This window comes from Pyrus communis, chromosome 7 (assembly GCF_041283825.1).
Source record: "Pyrus communis isolate YQ-2024b chromosome 7, ASM4128382v1, whole genome shotgun sequence".
NCBI lineage: Eukaryota > Viridiplantae > Streptophyta > Magnoliopsida > Rosales > Rosaceae > Pyrus > Pyrus communis.
In genome coordinates, this window is record NC_142571.1 from 19622345 (window position 1) to 19639815 (window position 17471).

Sequence of the window (17471 nt, forward strand, 5' to 3'; positions counted from 1 at the left end):
GCAGCTAAGGCGCGCCTAAAGGCGGTTGGCGGGTGTTCCTAGATCCATCCGCGACCCAAAATCGAAATAGAATGCTCTGTTTTCAGGCTCTGCCATTTGGGTTTAGGGTTGCAGGTGTGCGGCGTCTTCACGAGGAAGACGACCGCGAAGAAGAAGAAGGAATTTTTTTTTTTTTAAAGACTTGGTCCAAAACGACGTCTTTTTGGCCAAGTCTTTAATTTTTTTTAAATGACTTGGCCCAAAACAACGTTGTTTTGGCTAAGTCTGTTTTTCTTTTATTTTTAAAACCCCAAGAGTCCCTGTTTGCTCTGTTTTTCTCACCTGTTTGCTCTGTTTTTCTCACCTGTCCCCTATTATTTAAGGTCTCGTAAGGCTTCGCCTCATGCCTCACGCCTCACGCCTAGGCCGAGCTATCCCTCGGACGCCTCGTCCACGCCTCACGCTTTTAATACATTGCTACCGTCTCATAAAAATCATTCATCTTGCTCACTAGAACCACCTCAATATATCCAAATTAATGTCAAAATCCTTGGCCAAAAGCAAACTCAACACGCCACAATAAACATAGGAGGACACAAACGCTGTCATTTTCAGTTCATATTCAAAGTTGGCACTCACTAGATCAAAAAAGAGCTGCCGAGGTTGGTGAGGTCCAAATAAATGGCTTCTCAAACATTTAAAACTGCATGGTCTCCATCTCAAACTTGGACCCTCAAACTTCCCTTCTATTTACTTTATAAACATTGACCACTCGTACGGTGTTCATGTACTTCTCGTAACTCCACGTCCCTACTCCTTCCTACCAGGTCTCTGCAAAAAACCACTGCTTTTTTTTTTCCCATTATCTTCAAACATATTTCCTTTTTTTTTTATTCACTTCCTTCTCATTCTCCCATGATGTTGCCCCCTACACTTTTGTTTTGGTCTTTTTATTTTAATTTATTTCTTTTCGGTTCCTTGGCTTCTGTTATTAATACCAAATTCGAAACACTGAATGCTTCCTAGGAAAAAGGGTTGCCTTTGCACTTAGACATTTACTCAGTTTTGGTGTTTGTTCAAGGTATTGTTTGTGCATTGTTTAATTTGCAAGTTAAGAGAGGCTTCTGCCTTAAAGTTTAATTAAAAACTTAAGGCTTCTAAGGTTGCTTCGAGTAATTAAGGACTGAATTCCTTTTTGTTTTCAATTTTCCTTTGATGCGTTTTTCGAAAAAGGCATGTTACAGTTGAGAATTTGGTTTTATTCCTTTTTATGAGTGTTTAATTCAAAGTTGCACAGAAGTAAGGCTGCACAAATTTGGATTTTTTAGCCCTTTTCTTTTACATTCAATTGATTGTATGAATTTTAGGTGGGTGTTGGAGGTTTGCTGTGCAGCTGCCAAGTATCACTTCTTGGGTTTTCTGGATTTGGGGTTTTGGTGCTTTAATGACACTTTAAGAGGCATTAGCATCTTGGGGTTGTAAAAGTTGAGATTTTGTAGATCTGAGGAGTAATGGTAGTTGCGTTTCAATTTTAATGTAAAAGATTACTGCTTTTTCACAAGTTTAGGTGTTTGGTTAAGTTTAGATCTTTGATTGTGTCACTGGGACTTGTTGAGTTGGGAGATGTAGAATTCTGCTTGTTTTTTACAAAATGGGGCATTCAGCAGCAGAATGGGAACATAGGGCAGCCATTGAGATTACAAAAGATAGGAATGGGGTAGAACAGGTGGTGCTTCAGAACCAACAAGGGGCTTCAGCACGGGTGAGATTCGAGAATCTCTTCTTTTCGCCATTGATTAAGTTTCCGAAGGCTATGAATTTAGAGTTTGTCCTCAAATTGTTAGTTCATATACCATGTTGATTTCTGTATTAGTAGGGTTCTTCATGATTTCTCTTCTGATAATATAGGTTAGCTTACATGGAGGACATGTCACTTCGTGGAGGAATAAGCACGGCGAAGAACTCCTGTTCACTAGTAGCAAGGTATAACTTTCCACTTCCTATTGTATATATTTTCCATCCATTTGTTTATTTTCTACAATTTTGTGGCTGTTATAGTTGAGAGCATTTGATTTCGTCTTTTATCGTGGCATGGATGCTATTCTATGTTTTATAAACGTTGTTTGTCTAATTATTCAGACAAGTAATCACAAGATATGTATGGAACCAGCTTTCAAGGGTTATATCATTTTCCAGGTCAAACTGAAGTTTTCAATTCATATGACTTGGTTGAATGGTGAAGAACTAATATTCTCCGTACAATGGAGATTGGACGTGGAAGTAAAACTGGGTTGACTGAGTACTCTGCTTTAGGATAGTCTAATTTGTGCTAGTTCATAGTTTATAACGAGTTTGAATCAGATTTCCGGTTGGATCAGAACTTCGACTGCATTTTATGTTTTATGCAATGTTATGTCCTCATACATAACACAGGAGACTTAGCTGCCGATATTTGGCATAATGCAGTCACCATTACACGAGTAGTTTAATACAGATCTTACCTACTTGAGATATGGATAATAGATTCTTTTTAACATGCGTTCCATCAATCATAGACAATCTCCAAGCCCCCAAAAGCGATGCGAGGAGGAATTGTCATTTGTTTCCCACAGGTATTATCAATTATTCCTGTATAAACTATCCTTTTAAAATGATATAAAAACTGAAAACTCCAACTAATGCTTTTACTTAATCCTTTTTGAAGTTTGGGAACTGTGGATTGCTAGAACAACATGGTTTTGCGAGGAACAAGGTGTGGGCAATTGATGATAATCCTGAAATGCGTCAACCACACGATTCCAATGGAAAATCCTTCATTGATCTACTACTTAAACCATCTGAAAATGACCTGAGGTGTTGGCCACATAGGTATGAGCTTGGATGCAGTATTCTTAGATAAAACTACAATAAGTTCTCTCATTAGGTAAAGGGGACAAACACCTCGTTTCCTGTCGATTGAAGTTTGTATGGTCTATTTTTTCACAAAAAGCAAATCCTAGATAATTTTTTTCTCGTTTCTTTGTTTCCTATGCAGTTTTGAGTTTCGACTTAGGGTGTCTCTTGCAACAAATGGAGATCTGAACCTGACATCCCGAGTTAGAAATGTGAATGGCAAGCCATTTAGTTTCTCCTTTGCCTACCACACTTATTTTTCGGTTTCTGACATAAGGTATGTAGCTATTATTGTTGAATTCACAATCATCTGCCTTCCGGCTGTTGCATATTTGCTTCCATTATTGGCGTGTGATATGATTTTTCAATGTGAAAATGACTTCTGTCCATAGTGAGGTGAGGATAGAGGGGCTGGAGACACTTGACTACTTAGACAACCTTCGCGAAAGAAAATGCTTTACAGAACAAGGAGACGCCATAACATTTGAGTCTGAGGCATGTTTCTTATGCATATGAAATTGCTTTTACATATAATGCAGGAAGTTGAAGTCCGTGAATATGGTGAAGTCTTTGCAAAAAGTCTGTGAAAAGTTTATCCCATACGTTCACTTCGTCCATTGTCTCACTCATTTTGTTTCTAAAATTTTGAGTCAAATTTGAAGGTAATTCGGAAACAATTGGAGTTGGCATTTGGCAACAAGTCATTAATTGATTTCTGCATACGGTGATATTAATTGTAAGCGGTATGGAAGAATAAGTAGTATTCAACCTCCCAGAACAGTATTATATTCATAATGTTTCTTCCAAACTCATTCAGTCTTGACTTTCTAATTTGTTGGAAATAAATATTAGCTAATTTTTGCTTTTCTTGCTAGCAGTGTTGATGCAGTATGAGTTTTTGGCTTATAGAAACAAAAACTTTCCCCTTGCAGGTCAGTCGACTTTATCTAAGTTCGCCCAATGTAGTTGCAGTCCTTGATCATGAGAAAAAGCGAACATATGTAATCAGAAAAGAAGGACTACCAGATGTTGGTAAGCGGGGACATATTTGATATTTTCACTCTTTTATACTTACGGAAAGTGAAATTCGTAGTGTTGTTATGTCAACCAGTACGATTGAAAAAAAATGGACTGTTGAAAAACTAAGCATATCACATTCACATGTTGAACATAAAGATGACTTCATGCGTGATCTTTCCGTTGCCCTCCAAGATATATGTTGTTGATACTGAATTTGGCTTTCTGTTTTCATTTTCATTTCCCCTCGCACAGTTGTTTGGAACCCGTGGGAGAAAAAGTCGAAATCTATGGTTGATTTTGGTGACGCGGAGTACAAACAAATGCTTTGTGTGGATGGGGCGGCAATAGAGAAACCAACCACCTTGAAGCCAGGCGAGGAGTGGACAGGGCGACTGCAGCTCTCAGCTGTGCCTTCGAGCTTCTGTAGCGAGCACCTTGATCTTTAGAAGGGAGGTGTTGGAAGACCAGTACAGATTATATATAGGGTAAAGTGCTTTGAGTTTAGGTAGTGCTAGGCCGCTAGCGGATATTGCAGAAGGGGTCAGTCCTGCTGTAGTTTGTTAAACTTGGATTCTTCGAACTAGGATCAGAAAATGAAACACCGAGACCCGGCTTTCTATTAACTTTTGTGAAAGAGTAGGAGGTGGTTTTCATTGTGCTATTAGCCCAAATAATAACGTGTTATGTTATGCTACAGATGATGATGATGATCTCAGTGCAGAATTTGACAAATAATGCTCAAAAAATGTTGAAAGGGAAAGTATAGCTTGGACAAATTAATAAAAAATAAAAAATAAAAAATAAAAAAAGGTGTGAACTCGAAACGGAAGCCACTCAATATCAGAGCCAGGTTTCGATCCTGGGACCTGTGGGTTATGGGCCCACCACGCTTCCGCTGCGCCACTCTGATGGTTGAAATATGCGAACCTATATAAAATATTTACAGGAAATCGGGAAGATCTTTGAGAGGAATAGTGTTGTTTGGGATTTAGTCACGTGTGAGTCAGGTAACAAATGAAACACTCACAAATCTATTTTTTTTTTTTTTTTTAAGTTGTTTCCAGCTCATGTTGGTCCCTAAACCTTTGATTGCGTGATTAACAAATGTGGAAAGAAACTTTTGTTACAAAAGTTGAGAGAATGGCACACGGTAATTTTTTAAAAGCATTTAATTATTCCACGTACTTTTGATCAAAACGTCATCTGCCTACTACTACGTAAATTCCTGTGCCTATATTTTTAGCTAGCCTACTACCCATTAAAAAATTTATGATTCCGTTCTTGCTCGATTCTAATAGCACCCACCACTAATCCTATTAATTTTTTAATCCATGCCACTATTGTCCTCATGGAACAAATTCTTAAGGTATCGTTTGGTATGCAGACGGGACGGGACGGAACGGAATGGGATTGGACGGGACGGGACGGGACATGACGGAACGGAACGGAGCGGGAGCAAAGATGCCCTCGGATGGAAACAAAGAGGAAGAAGAATGAGACGAAGAGGTTATAATTTTGAGTTCCACGGATGTGGAACGAGTTGTTCCAGGGGGTGAGGTGGAACGAAAATTCACCCAAAACTCGTCCCATGGAACAACTCGTTCCACCCGTTTTAGGTGCACCAAACGTGGGACGGAACGCCTTGTCCCACTCTGTTCCGTCCCGTCCCACGTACGAAACGGTACCTAAGTGCTCGTGGATCAACTTGGGACGAAAAAATTGAAGAACAAAGTGAAGTGAAACCACTACTAAAGCAAAAATGCTAGTTTTATTGCACATTTGTACTATTTCCTTAATACATATAAGACCTATATGTGTTTATGGACTATACTTCTATTAGAAAGATGGTACAAATATGTGGTAAGCATAGCATTATTCCCGTTAAAGTTGAGGATCAGATTTGAAATAAATTATTTTACAAATAAAACAATAAAAATAGGATAGAATAAAGAAAAGCGTGTCCAAAAATCCTAACCGCCAATATCAGCATCCAAACCTTACAGCTTGCCCCTCCCTCCCTCTCTTTTTTATCTCCTAGTCATAAATTGTTGATCAGATTTCCTGAGATTCAATCCTTCCCCTTCCCTTCTCCCTCCATTCTTCACCTTCATCCTCCAAATTTCGCTACCCATTTCGTCTTTTCCCAGAAATTCAAATCCGCTATTCAAAAACTCATCACACTTCAAAATCCCAAAAATTCAAATTCCTTTGTTTTCAAAATGTGCTGCCACCTTCTTCCTGCTCCGTACGATTAATTTCAGTACCCACAAATCAATCCAATTCCTTGAATTCAATCCACATTTTTTTTTTTTTAAATTCGTTCAGCTTTCAATTAAATCGCATTTGGGTCTCTGTTTTCTTCTGCAAAATTTCCCAATATAATGGCGCAACAACTGCCAATAAGACCGGTGGTGCACAAACCGCCGGGATACCGAGACCCATATCAACCGGGCCGACCCGTACCCGGACCACCACCCCGGAAACCCAATCTCCCCCCTTCCTTCCGCCCAAAGCGCAGCCGGGGGAGGAGATGCTGCTGCATATGCTGCTGCGTCTTCTGCACCTTCCTCCTCATCGTCATCATCGTCGTCGCCCTCGCCGGCGGTATCTTCTACCTCTACTTCGACCCCCGCCTCCCGGCCTTCTACCTCCTCTCCTTCCAGATCCCCAAATTCGACCCCGTCTCCAAGACCAACGGGACCCACCTGGACATCCAGGCTGTGACCAGCGTCGAGGTGAGGAACCCCAACCCGAAACTCGACATCTTCTACGGCGAGGGGATCGAGATGCACGCGATCCTTGGGGACGAGAACGACGTCGGGATGGGGCTGGGGTCGAAGCAGCTTAAAAGGTTCACGCAGAGGCACCGGAACATGACGAATTTCAAGATGGATATGTGGGTGAGGAATAGAGTGGTGGATCAGACGGTGGGGCGGAGGCTGGCGGCGCAGCTGAAGAGTAAGGAGATAAAAGTGGCGGTGGAGGGAAAGACGAGGGTTGGGTACGTGATCAAAGGTTGGAGGATTGGAACGGTGAAGATCAATGTACAATGTGGCGGCGTGAAGTTGAAGGCGGTTGATGCAGGGGAGATGCCCAAGTGCACCATCAATGCATTCAAATGGTACGGAATTTTAATTATTTATTTTGAATTTTGCATGTGTGTTCGTGTGTTAGATTCCTTTTTATTAATATGGCATATACACCAGTCACATCATGTGGTATGGAAATATGTTCATGTTACTAAGTTCCAATTGTAAATATGTTCTTTGTCATGTTATTGAGTTCCAATTGTCTTTGAAATTTAATGACAAGAGATCAAAACGATTTATACATTACTTTGCATTAAATGAAGAAACATGATTTGAATTCGAAATGTAGTGAATTGAAGAGAAAATTCTTAACCACCGTGAAAATTCACCGCTTAGAGATGTTTGGGAAGTTCAAATAGCATTCTCAAAAACTAAAGGTCCATAATCGTTAGCAATCACATTGAAATATATACTTGGCATTTTCGGAGGGGATGTCAAAAATTCTATGTGGAATATTTTGACAAAAATAAGTGGTTTTCTGGTTCTTAAGGAGATGTTAAGATCTGACATGAATTGACATTCTCTACTTTGATGCCAAATTTGAAGGCAACATAAAATTATTTTCTTTTTGTTTTATTTTAATTATGGTCCCACTTATTTCTTTATTTTCTTTACATATATATTATTTTATTATTAAATTCTAACCTATTTGATTTTATAAATAACCAAAAATATTTTAACTTGACATTTGGAATATGGAACTTTACACAATGTTATTATGCCTATCATTTACATGCTCAATAAATATAATCAGTTTCAAAAAAGAGTGCATGATGATTTTTTTGTTGCGGCCCAAGTGGCCTTTGATAATTGATACTCTTGTATGGAATATTAAGTGTAGTAATGATGTCAATCCGTGTGCGTGCACTTTTGCAGGATCAACATTCGTTGATGTCATGATCCTCACATAACATGTTCAACTGATGACAACACAAGGGAGATCAGCTCATCGATCACATACCTGGATCCTGCAACTTTCAAGCAGACATCTTATACAAAAATCATATATTCTTTGGTGTTTCAAAAATAGGAAAAAGAATAGGAGGGGGCAATATCTATATGTTCATCTAAATTCCAAAACACAGGCTAACATGATTTCGATCCTTCTGATGCAATTGAAGTTTGATCAACTTAGAAGGAGCAAGGGTTGAAATTTTAATTAATTAATTTATTTAATTTCGGTGACTGGTTTGGAGACTTGATTAAATTAATTATTTTTCAGTTTCATATATATATATATATATATGAAATATTTTTACCTAAAAATATTGATTTAGTGTTAAAAATGTTACAATTAGTATATTTATATTTATGACTAAATTTTTTATCATATATTTTTATTTTTAGTTTGTACCCATTTTTAATTTGCAAACCTTTTTTTTTTAATTTGTACTAATTTTCTTTTAAGTTTTAATTTGTATCCATATGTTGATGTATTTATTTATTTTTTTCTTATAATAAAGCTTGTTTGGCTCCTGGCATTTTGCCATATGTATTTATTTGTAAACTAAAAAGAATGTAATCATATAATTAAGGTGTGACATCTTTTTATTAGTTCGGTAAAAGTTGGAGACAACTTATGGACGACTACAAAAGAGTGGCTGCCTCATAAAGGAAAGGAAGCAAAGGCCAGAAAGACAGTTTGTGTCGTGGGGAGTTAACTTCATTTCCGCGGACTGGGATTCATAATTTTTGATCACCTAAAGTAGTGAGCGTGACCCATCCAACCTAAGAAAGTTTGTACTTGGGGATTCGGAGCTTCGGGTCTTATGTACCGAACTAGCCGTGCTGAAAGCCTTGCCTTAACGTGGTAATGGTTCTCTAATGCGGAACAGGATTCTCTCCGAATCCTTTATATGCAGACCCTGAGGATCAATGGATCCTAATTTTTCACCACAAATTGAACGGTTAAAATTCTGCACATCTCTCATTTTCTTCCTCCTCTCTTTTTCTCCACCTTCACAGACCTCTGCACCTCCTAACAACCCACACTGCCTACTCCAATCCCTTTTCTTCTCCTCTCAATCACTCTCCAACGACACCCACATGCGACAAGATGGCGCCACATGAGTGAGGAGTGAGGACGACGATCTTGCTTTGGAGTTGGAGAAGAAGAAGGGAGAGAAAGGGGGAGAGAGCAATGTAGGTGTTAAACAATTTTGGGAACGGATTGGTGAGAGAACGAGAGAAGAGAGAGAAGGCAGTGAACAAGAGGTTGGGCGGGACCATAACCAAGGGTGGAGCCATGAAGGGACTAGAATGCTTTACCTTGACATCTTTTTCACATATAAACAATGAGAGTTATCCCTTTAATTGCTAAAGATTTTTCAAGGTATTACAGCCCTAACAAAAATCTTTTCCGTATTCCTTTAGGCCCTGTTTGGCAGATCGGATAAAGTATCGGATAGGATTAGTTATACGGACTCGGGTGTTTGGCGTTCACTCGTACTAAATAAGTGCCGGATTAATTTAACCGGTCGGATAGGATAACACGGTATACACCCGCTTAATAAAACCAACAAAAACGTCCGGATTATTTAGTCGGGGAAGAAGAATATGGGAGAGAAAGGGAGGGAGTTTGGGGGGTGTGGCGGAGAGAGTTGGGGAACAATTATTTGGGATTCTTCTGCAGTCGGGGAAGAAGAAGGGAGAGAGAGGGAGGGTGGTTGGGGGGTGCGGAGAGATCTGAGAACAAATAAATGATTTCACTTTTTTAAAATTTTTTTTTTTTAAAGTTTAATTCCTCCTATCTAGTATAATACCAAACACAGTATAAATAATACGGTCACTAGTCCAATACTGCACCAAACACCCGACTAATTTAGTCAGTACTATCTGGTGGTTATTTATCCTATCCGACATAAATAGTCAGTACAGTCCGAGCTGCCAAACGAGACCTTAATGAGTTCGATTTGAGGTTGGTGGCTACTAATGCAATTAACCAGCGTCACTCTCAATTTTGAGAGACTAAGGTGATCAAAAGAGGGAGAGAGAGGAAGTAGGCAAGATAGCTGGTTTTCATTTTTATTTTTTATTTAATTCCTTGAAGTCTTTTAATACTGTTACTTTTGCTTTGTTTTTTCTTTTTTTTTTAATTTTTTTTTATCTATTCCCCTCCTCATTCCTTTCTTCTTCCACTAAAGGGACTGTTATTTTGAATTTGAGTCATGATAATACGGGGTTGAGTTGAGGAAGAGAATGACAAGAACGACGTCATATTAAACCCAAATGATGGTGGTTTGTAGTTAGGACACGGCATATCCTTATTTTTCTTAAATCAGAAGAGAGTTTTAGGTGAAATTTTTGGCCCCTCCTGAACCAAAATTCTAGCTCCGCCACTGACCATAACATTCGATCTTTCTACCATACTATCGTATCTCATAGAATAAGACTGATTCTAGTCCGCAGATTTCATTTAAGACGCAAAGTAAATTGCTTTAACCAAAAAGGGTACGTCCAAGTATTGTTCCATAATCGTTGACGAATGTGAGTTTGCCATCATTTCTCCACTCTATTTAAATGCATTACTCTCTACTTTCTGTTTTTGGGCTACAAAAATGCTCAAGGTCTCTGCTTGACCCGATACCATACCAAGAATCAAAGCATGGTCCAAGTGGTCAAGTACTATTCCGGCTTTTGAAGGTTCAGCGGTACCCAGAGCCGCTCATTAAAAGTTGATACCTTCTCTAAATCTCAATGAACTAAATCGAAGGACTAAGAAATCAGAACATTTCAAATTAAATTATGCGGTTCTTATTAACTCATTCCACTCACTCATCTCACACAAAATAAAAACTCGAATCTTGCTCTCTTAAACGGTCTAGATATCTCCATCTTTGGACTTCAAATACTGAAATTTGAAAAGGATTTCAATACACTAATTAAATGCGTCGCTCTCTACTTTCCGTTTTTAATCCCTCAATAGGATTTAAAAAAACCATCCAAAACCCAATCTCGGCCGTCCAAAATACGCAATCAAAACAAAGTCATCAAAATCAACGGCTTAAAATTAATCTCAGTCTGATAGAATCAGATTCACATAAAAGCAAGAATCTCTTTTGAATCTCTCTCCTCTCTCTCAGGCCCATTAGTAACAAAAAGTCATTATTATTATAATTATTCCGTCCTTTTTTCATCATATCATCATTATTATTATTGTACACTTCGTCAAGCACACTCTTCTCTTTCTTTCTCCTCTTTGTCAAAGCAACGCCCCTTCCTTAGATCCGTTACGATCTACGAGGTCCATCCATGGCTTCCAAACGGATCTTGAAGGAGCTTAAAGATCTCCAGAAAGACCCCCCGACCTCTTGCAGCGCAGGTACAATACCCCCCTTCTTCGACCCCTGTTCTTATTTACCTTTTTTTGTTTAGTTTTGCCGTTTTCTTTCATTTTTCATCGTCCTCAGCCTGTTTCGAAGCTCGATCTACGAATTTTAATCCTTTTGGGTGTATGGGTTTTTTGTAAAATGGTAGATTCTGACATGGGTTGTTCTTATTTTGTTGCGTGCTTGTTCGCTTGTTTGCTTGTTTGGTTTTGTGTTTGATGTAGCTCAAGTTAATTTTTGTAGAAAGAATTTTAGGTTTTGTGGAAATTATGTGATAGATTGCTAATTCGTGGACTAGCTACAGTGTTTTTGTTATTGAGGCGTTGAAATATTGGATCTTTGAGGCATTTTTTTAAATTTGTTTTGATTCAAATGCAATTTTCTGCTAACGTTTTGTGAATGAAATATTGGATCTCTTTTTTCATCACGGGGTTGGGAGACATTTTGGATTTATAAATTTTTGTGATAGAACGATGTTGAATTCTTGTGAATGTTCAGTGTTGTGTTGTGCTTACAGAAATTTGAGTTGAGCTCTATGGAGGGAATTTGCATCCGGTAGCAAATTTGTCATGGTTTATGATCATTGATTTTATACCGAGTTGTTGCCTAATCGAAACAGAATCAAAGATAAACACGTTTAAAAAAAAAGTTTATTTTCTTCTAAAATTTACTAAACTGTGGAAGTAATAAGTAAATTTTGTCCTCAAAATTTGTACTTCCATCATTTTGATTTCTAGTTGCTCAAGAAGGCATGCATTGAACTTTGTGGTGATAAATTTATGTGTAGAACGTATTTTAAAAATGGTTACTTGTGTTCGATGTCAGGGCCTGTTGCTGAGGACATGTTCCATTGGCAAGCAACGATAATGGGTCCCCCAGATAGTCCTTATGCAGGGGGTGTCTTTCTAGTTACCATCCATTTCCCTCCCGATTATCCATTCAAACCACCTAAGGTATTACATCAATTTAATTTTCATTGTAGAAGTTGTTAGTTTACTTAATAGAAATTGTATTATGGTTAACTGCTGTTTTCTACCCCACCTGCTTTTTTGCAGTCCGTTTGGTTTTGGTTTGGGGTAGTATTCAGGCAATAGGCATTGTCGGGAGATCCAATAGATGGTGCGGTTTTATAGTTACAATACTAGAGATACTTTTCTGAAAATTTCTGATCTTTTAAAGATAATATTGGTGTTTTGTTATTATTTTCTTATTCATTAGTCTGTCCAATGTCGAATTGAATCCCAAATCCACAACTCACTGGCTATATAGTTAGAATAGAAAATGTAACCAACTTTATTAAATTACTGATATTAAGAACAATAATAGGCTGAGTAAGTTTGGAAACCGTAGCTGGTGTATAGGTGAGTTTTTAAATGGATGACAACAAATGTCCAGACATAGGCATGGTTACCTCTGAGAACAACCACTAGATCAAGCGGCGGTTTTCTACTGTAGTTTTTTGGGAGTTCTTTACTGTGCCTTAAACGGTTGGGTATGATTTAGTCATCCAACAATTTTTAATGTTTGTCTGTTTGATTCTGGCATGATACAAACCGGAGAGAAGTTGATGCTCTTTGATAGGGAGGAAAATTGTTTTCTTTGGTTGTTGGTCATGATCAATTCTTTGTCCTGTTTAACTCTTACGCTCTTTGATTTTTGATGTGAAATATTCTAACACTCAAATTAAAACCCTATGATTGTAGTATATGAAAGTAGGGATCGTTTTAGACCGGGGATTAGAAGGGATGCTAATCAACACAATTAAGACTCAAAAACACTAAACTAGACTCTATAGACTCTAAACTAACTTAAAACACTCAAAACAGCGACAAACACTCAAAAAGACTCAATTTTAGACCTAACAAGTGTTTTGGACGAAAGTAAACCTTAACTAGACTCAAAAGACTCAAAGAAAACAGATTTTGACTCAAATACAAGACTAAATGAAAGGGGGATTGTTTTTGACGAATTTAAAACTTAAAACAAAAACTTTGTAGAAAACACTTTGTAAAAACGAATTTGGATAAATTAAATGGGTGAAAGGCTAGTTAGAGGGTCCTTCTCCACACATGATATATGCATATAAACCAATTTCCAGTTATTATTCCTTTAGACTATGAATGACAACACCCCAAGTTAGTTGCATCGCACAACTAACCTTCAGATTTTCCTTATTTCATTGAATTAGATGGAATACGCATCTAAACCAAATTATCTTTCTCAAGTTCCCTATATGAAACGCATGATAAAGATACATATCAAAAGTTATTAAGTTTTGTGAAAATCATAAGCATTGACAAGGCATTCATCACTATGAAACGCATGAGACTCATACCAAGGATTTACTTAACACGATTGTGACTAGCAACCTCCACTACTTGTGAATATAAGTGAATAACTATTACATGAAACCCCCTTATACTCTAGCATCAAATTCATGCATGCAAATTAAGTGTCGACCCCCAACCCACATACATAAACAAGTTTTAATAACTTAGATAAGCAAATCACATTCATGCCTTAAGAAACAATAACTGGACGTAATCAATTCATATAAAACATATAATCATGGTTTCGAATTCACCTCTAACTAAAAAGAAATTAGTTCCACATGTTCGCAAAACAAAGATAATTAAACTTAAACATTAAAAACAAAGATAGAATACACCTAGAAACACTCCAGGTGGCTCCTCCTTCCTTCCTTGCTGCCAACAATGGGGATTTGTGTGAATTTAGGCTCTTGAGGTGTGGTGTGAATTTGTGGTAGAGGGTGGTGGGTTTTGAGTGTTGTGGCATCAAGTATTTATAGGGTGAAGGGGAGGCACGAATTTGGGCTGAAAAGGAGAGGAATTAGGACTCCAAATCACCAAAGAACAAGGATACTTTCAATTAGATTCCAAGGAGGACAAGGAATGGTCCTTGTGGCAGATTCTAGAACTTCTAGAAGGGTTACATGTGGCATAAACTTAATGCACGAAAATAGGGCTTCTAGAACTTGATATTTAGGTGATTTAATGTGAAAAGGAGTCCTCTTTGGAATTAAGGTAGGAAAAGATTAGGATAGGATAGGATAAGATAAGGTTGGATAAGGTTTGGATAAGATAAGGAAATTTGGATAAGGTTCCTTATTTCTTGCTCTTTCCTTATCTTCTTTGCATTTGGACTTCTTTCTCCAGATTTTTAGCCTTTCCTAGCATCTCTTGACTTCAATTTCGTCCATCCACATTGCTCCATAGTTAAGCTATCCAATCCATGCCCAAAACTGCTCCAAATAGCCTCAAAATGCACTTTCTTGCTCCTTTTGCCATTAGGACCTAAAAACATACGAAAATAGCTTAAAAGACTAAAATAGATAGTAATTAAGTAACTAAATGCAAGGAAACAACATAACTAAGTAGCATAAATATGCTCCTATCAATTTTCTTCCACTTATATGATATGCGTTATTAAACTACTTAATAGTATGATTATGTGTTTAAACATTCTTGATGCTGTAAATATATAGGGCCAGGCCTTAGGCGCTCAAGTCAAACATATTGGCTTGGGTATTGGACTGAGTCAGGAGCCTTAGTCCTAGGTCTGAGCCATCAACCATTGTATCAGCAGGTTCAGTTCAGTGTATGATTTGGGGCTCAGCTGGTCATGGCCTGCGAATATATGTTTGAACCTTGCTGGCACATCGGTTCTTGGATGAATTGACCCATTTTGACGAATTATCAATAGTAGATTGTGTTGAATTGTCTCCAATGCTTTTCCTCAAAAGTTCTATAAACGTCTAGATGAATTTTAATTTGTTAATATTCTTTCACCAAATTCTTTTTGCAGGTTGCCTTTAGGACTAAGGTCTTTCATCCAAATATCAACAGCAATGGAAGTATCTGCCTTGACATTTTGAAAGAGCAGTGGAGCCCGGCTCTCACCATATCTAAGGTTCTGCTCGCTTAGTGACCACGTTGTGATTTAATAACTGAATCTGTTTTCAATTTCCCTATTCAATATACACTAGAGATGGTATGGTGATTACAATGAATGAGTGCACTGTGGATGGCTGTCATTTGTTAATAAATGGTTGCTTTGCACCCTTTTCACACTTTCATATCTGCCGGTTTTTAAGTGGGTGGGAAAGGTTCTTGTTTCCTATTTCAGGTGTTGCTATCCATCTGTTCCCTGTTGACGGACCCAAACCCAGATGATCCCTTGGTGCCAGAAATTGCTCATATGTACAAGACAGACAGGTCAAAGTACGAGACAACCGCAAGGAGCTGGACCCAGAAGTATGCTATGGGCTAGTGTGCTTTGTCGCGAGGGCATGTAGGAGACTGGTTTGTATTCCTTCTTGTTATGTATAAAAGAAGTGTGGTTCGTACTTTTGTGATAGACACTGAAGAATAGATCTACATGTACACCCCTCATAAGTCATGATAATGTTTTAGGTGGTTTAATGGATATTTATCCTAGCAACTATATGTGAAAACCAAAGTTTTTCGTGACATTGCTCGTGATGATTTGATGAATGATGGTATGTTTACCCTAATGCCTGCACTACTGTGCTAGTTTCGGGGCAGTTGTATATGGCATCACCGTGCGGCTAGCATAACGTGGTAATTGTGAAACAAGGCCGTATACAATTTGCCCCATCTTGGAAATTATTGAGGGTTTAGGATTATTCTGAGATCACAATCATCAGTGTTATAGTGTTTGACTAGCTGCAGTGTTTTTTTGTTATATTTTGACTAGCCACGTGGATATTAAAAATAAAAATTTAAACATAAAAAACTAATTAAAAATAATTGGAAAAAAAAAGGGTGTCGTCTTCCTCAACCCCCCCCCCCCCCTCTCTCTCTCTCTCTCTTCCCCTCTCCTCCCCCTTTTCTCCTCTGTACCCACCTAACCCTCATCTCCTCTTTGATTCCCCACACCGGTTCACAGGTAACGGACACTATCGTCGCCTATAGTGTCGGAATCGTTCAATGAGGGTAATAGCTCATCGCGGAGGAGAGGATTCAGGAGGCCTAGTATGGACGGCGACGAGCTCATAAACCTCTTGCTCCACTTAGATCCGGTCAAGGTCGAGCTCAATGGGCTCGAGAATGAAGTCGGAGATGCGAATGCGGCTCCATCCGCAGCTTTTCTCCAGATTTGCGGTCGATTTTATCGAGATTTGCCGTCAAATCTGGTTGATGGGGCACGCTCCTTCGAGCTCACGGGGTCGTCAAAGAGGATGAGGGTTGAGTGGGTGGAGTCGAGAAGGGAGGGGGAATGATGGGTGTGCAGATGTTGGGTAGGTGCAGAGGAGAGAAGGGAGGGGGTTTGAGGAAGAAGACACCCTTTTTATTTTTTTAATGTTTAATTTTTAATTTTTTTTTTTAATATCCATGTTTGACCTATATTGACATGTGATGCCTAGTCATTGTCCACGTGAGCGCCACATCACCAGTTAACGACTGATATAACAACCTTGATAGATGTGTGAAAGTGTCCCAAAATTATGACTTTAGGTACCACTCTGGGATGAAAAAAAACTTTATGTATTAAATGTTGAAAACTAAGAAACTTTAAGATAGTAAACTGAGATTAATCCTTAAATTTATAGAGTTTTGCGAAGGCTTTTTTTTTTTTTTTTTTTTTCATGTGATACTTTTGTAGATTTCATAAATTTTTATTGACTATTTGAAACTTCATGAAATTCACACTTTTTCAATGCTAGACTTCTACTGATCTTTCAGAGTTTAATGCTATACTTTTTCAATGCTAGACATCTACAAAATTTGGTTTAGAATTTTGATTTCCTTAGAGAGTAAAATACCCAAGTTTTGAACAGTATCTTATAAAAATAATTGAAATAAAATCCAATAATTTTTGAAAAAAAAAAGTCTCTCCCTAACTCTCCATCCCTCCTCTGTGCATAACTATCTGTTAATCTCCCAACGTCACTATCTCCCAAGGTCGCCAGCCTCACATCCATTTTTGAATCCTTTTGTTCTTAAAATCCCAGGAATCAATCAAATACCAAATCCATGACAACCCAAAAGAATTTATTCGCGGCTGGGGGTCCAAAGCTTATAAAATTTAAGAGTCTGTTTAGTATTATACTTTAATTCAATTTTTTACGATTGAATAAATGAAGTTCTTGTGATAAACAAGTCTGGCGAAGCAGGATCCT

The 17471-nt window shown here is 38.1% G+C and overlaps 3 protein-coding genes across 3 annotated transcripts; all 3 read left to right on the plus strand.

The window, feature by feature from the left end:
- Positions 1 to 822: 822 nt before the first annotated feature.
- LOC137735322 (putative glucose-6-phosphate 1-epimerase) lies at positions 823 to 4587 on the plus strand. Its single transcript, XM_088696454.1, has 9 exons — positions 823 to 1060; positions 1347 to 1741; positions 1888 to 1962; positions 2535 to 2591; positions 2684 to 2847; positions 3014 to 3148; positions 3264 to 3366; positions 3804 to 3903; positions 4144 to 4587. Exons 2-9 carry the CDS (start codon positions 1631 to 1633, stop codon positions 4335 to 4337), a joined length of 939 nt encoding a protein of 312 aa, XP_088552580.1. The 5' UTR covers positions 823 to 1060; positions 1347 to 1630; the 3' UTR covers positions 4338 to 4587.
- Positions 4588 to 5939: 1352 nt separating this feature from the next.
- Positions 5940 to 8170, plus strand: LOC137734339 (uncharacterized). The gene is made up of 2 exons (XM_068473622.2): positions 5940 to 7012; positions 7857 to 8170. Exons 1-2 carry the CDS (start codon positions 6273 to 6275, stop codon positions 7870 to 7872), a joined length of 756 nt encoding a protein of 251 aa, XP_068329723.2. The 5' UTR covers positions 5940 to 6272; the 3' UTR covers positions 7873 to 8170.
- A 2933-nt stretch (positions 8171 to 11103) lies between these two features.
- On the plus strand, positions 11104 to 15800 carry LOC137733657 (ubiquitin-conjugating enzyme E2-17 kDa). Its single transcript, XM_068472803.2, has 4 exons — positions 11104 to 11301; positions 12134 to 12261; positions 15134 to 15238; positions 15455 to 15800. The coding sequence occupies exons 1-4, from the start codon at positions 11232 to 11234 to the stop codon at positions 15596 to 15598; spliced, it is 447 nt and encodes a 148-aa protein (XP_068328904.1). The 5' UTR covers positions 11104 to 11231; the 3' UTR covers positions 15599 to 15800.
- The last annotated feature ends 1671 nt before the right edge of the window (positions 15801 to 17471 follow it).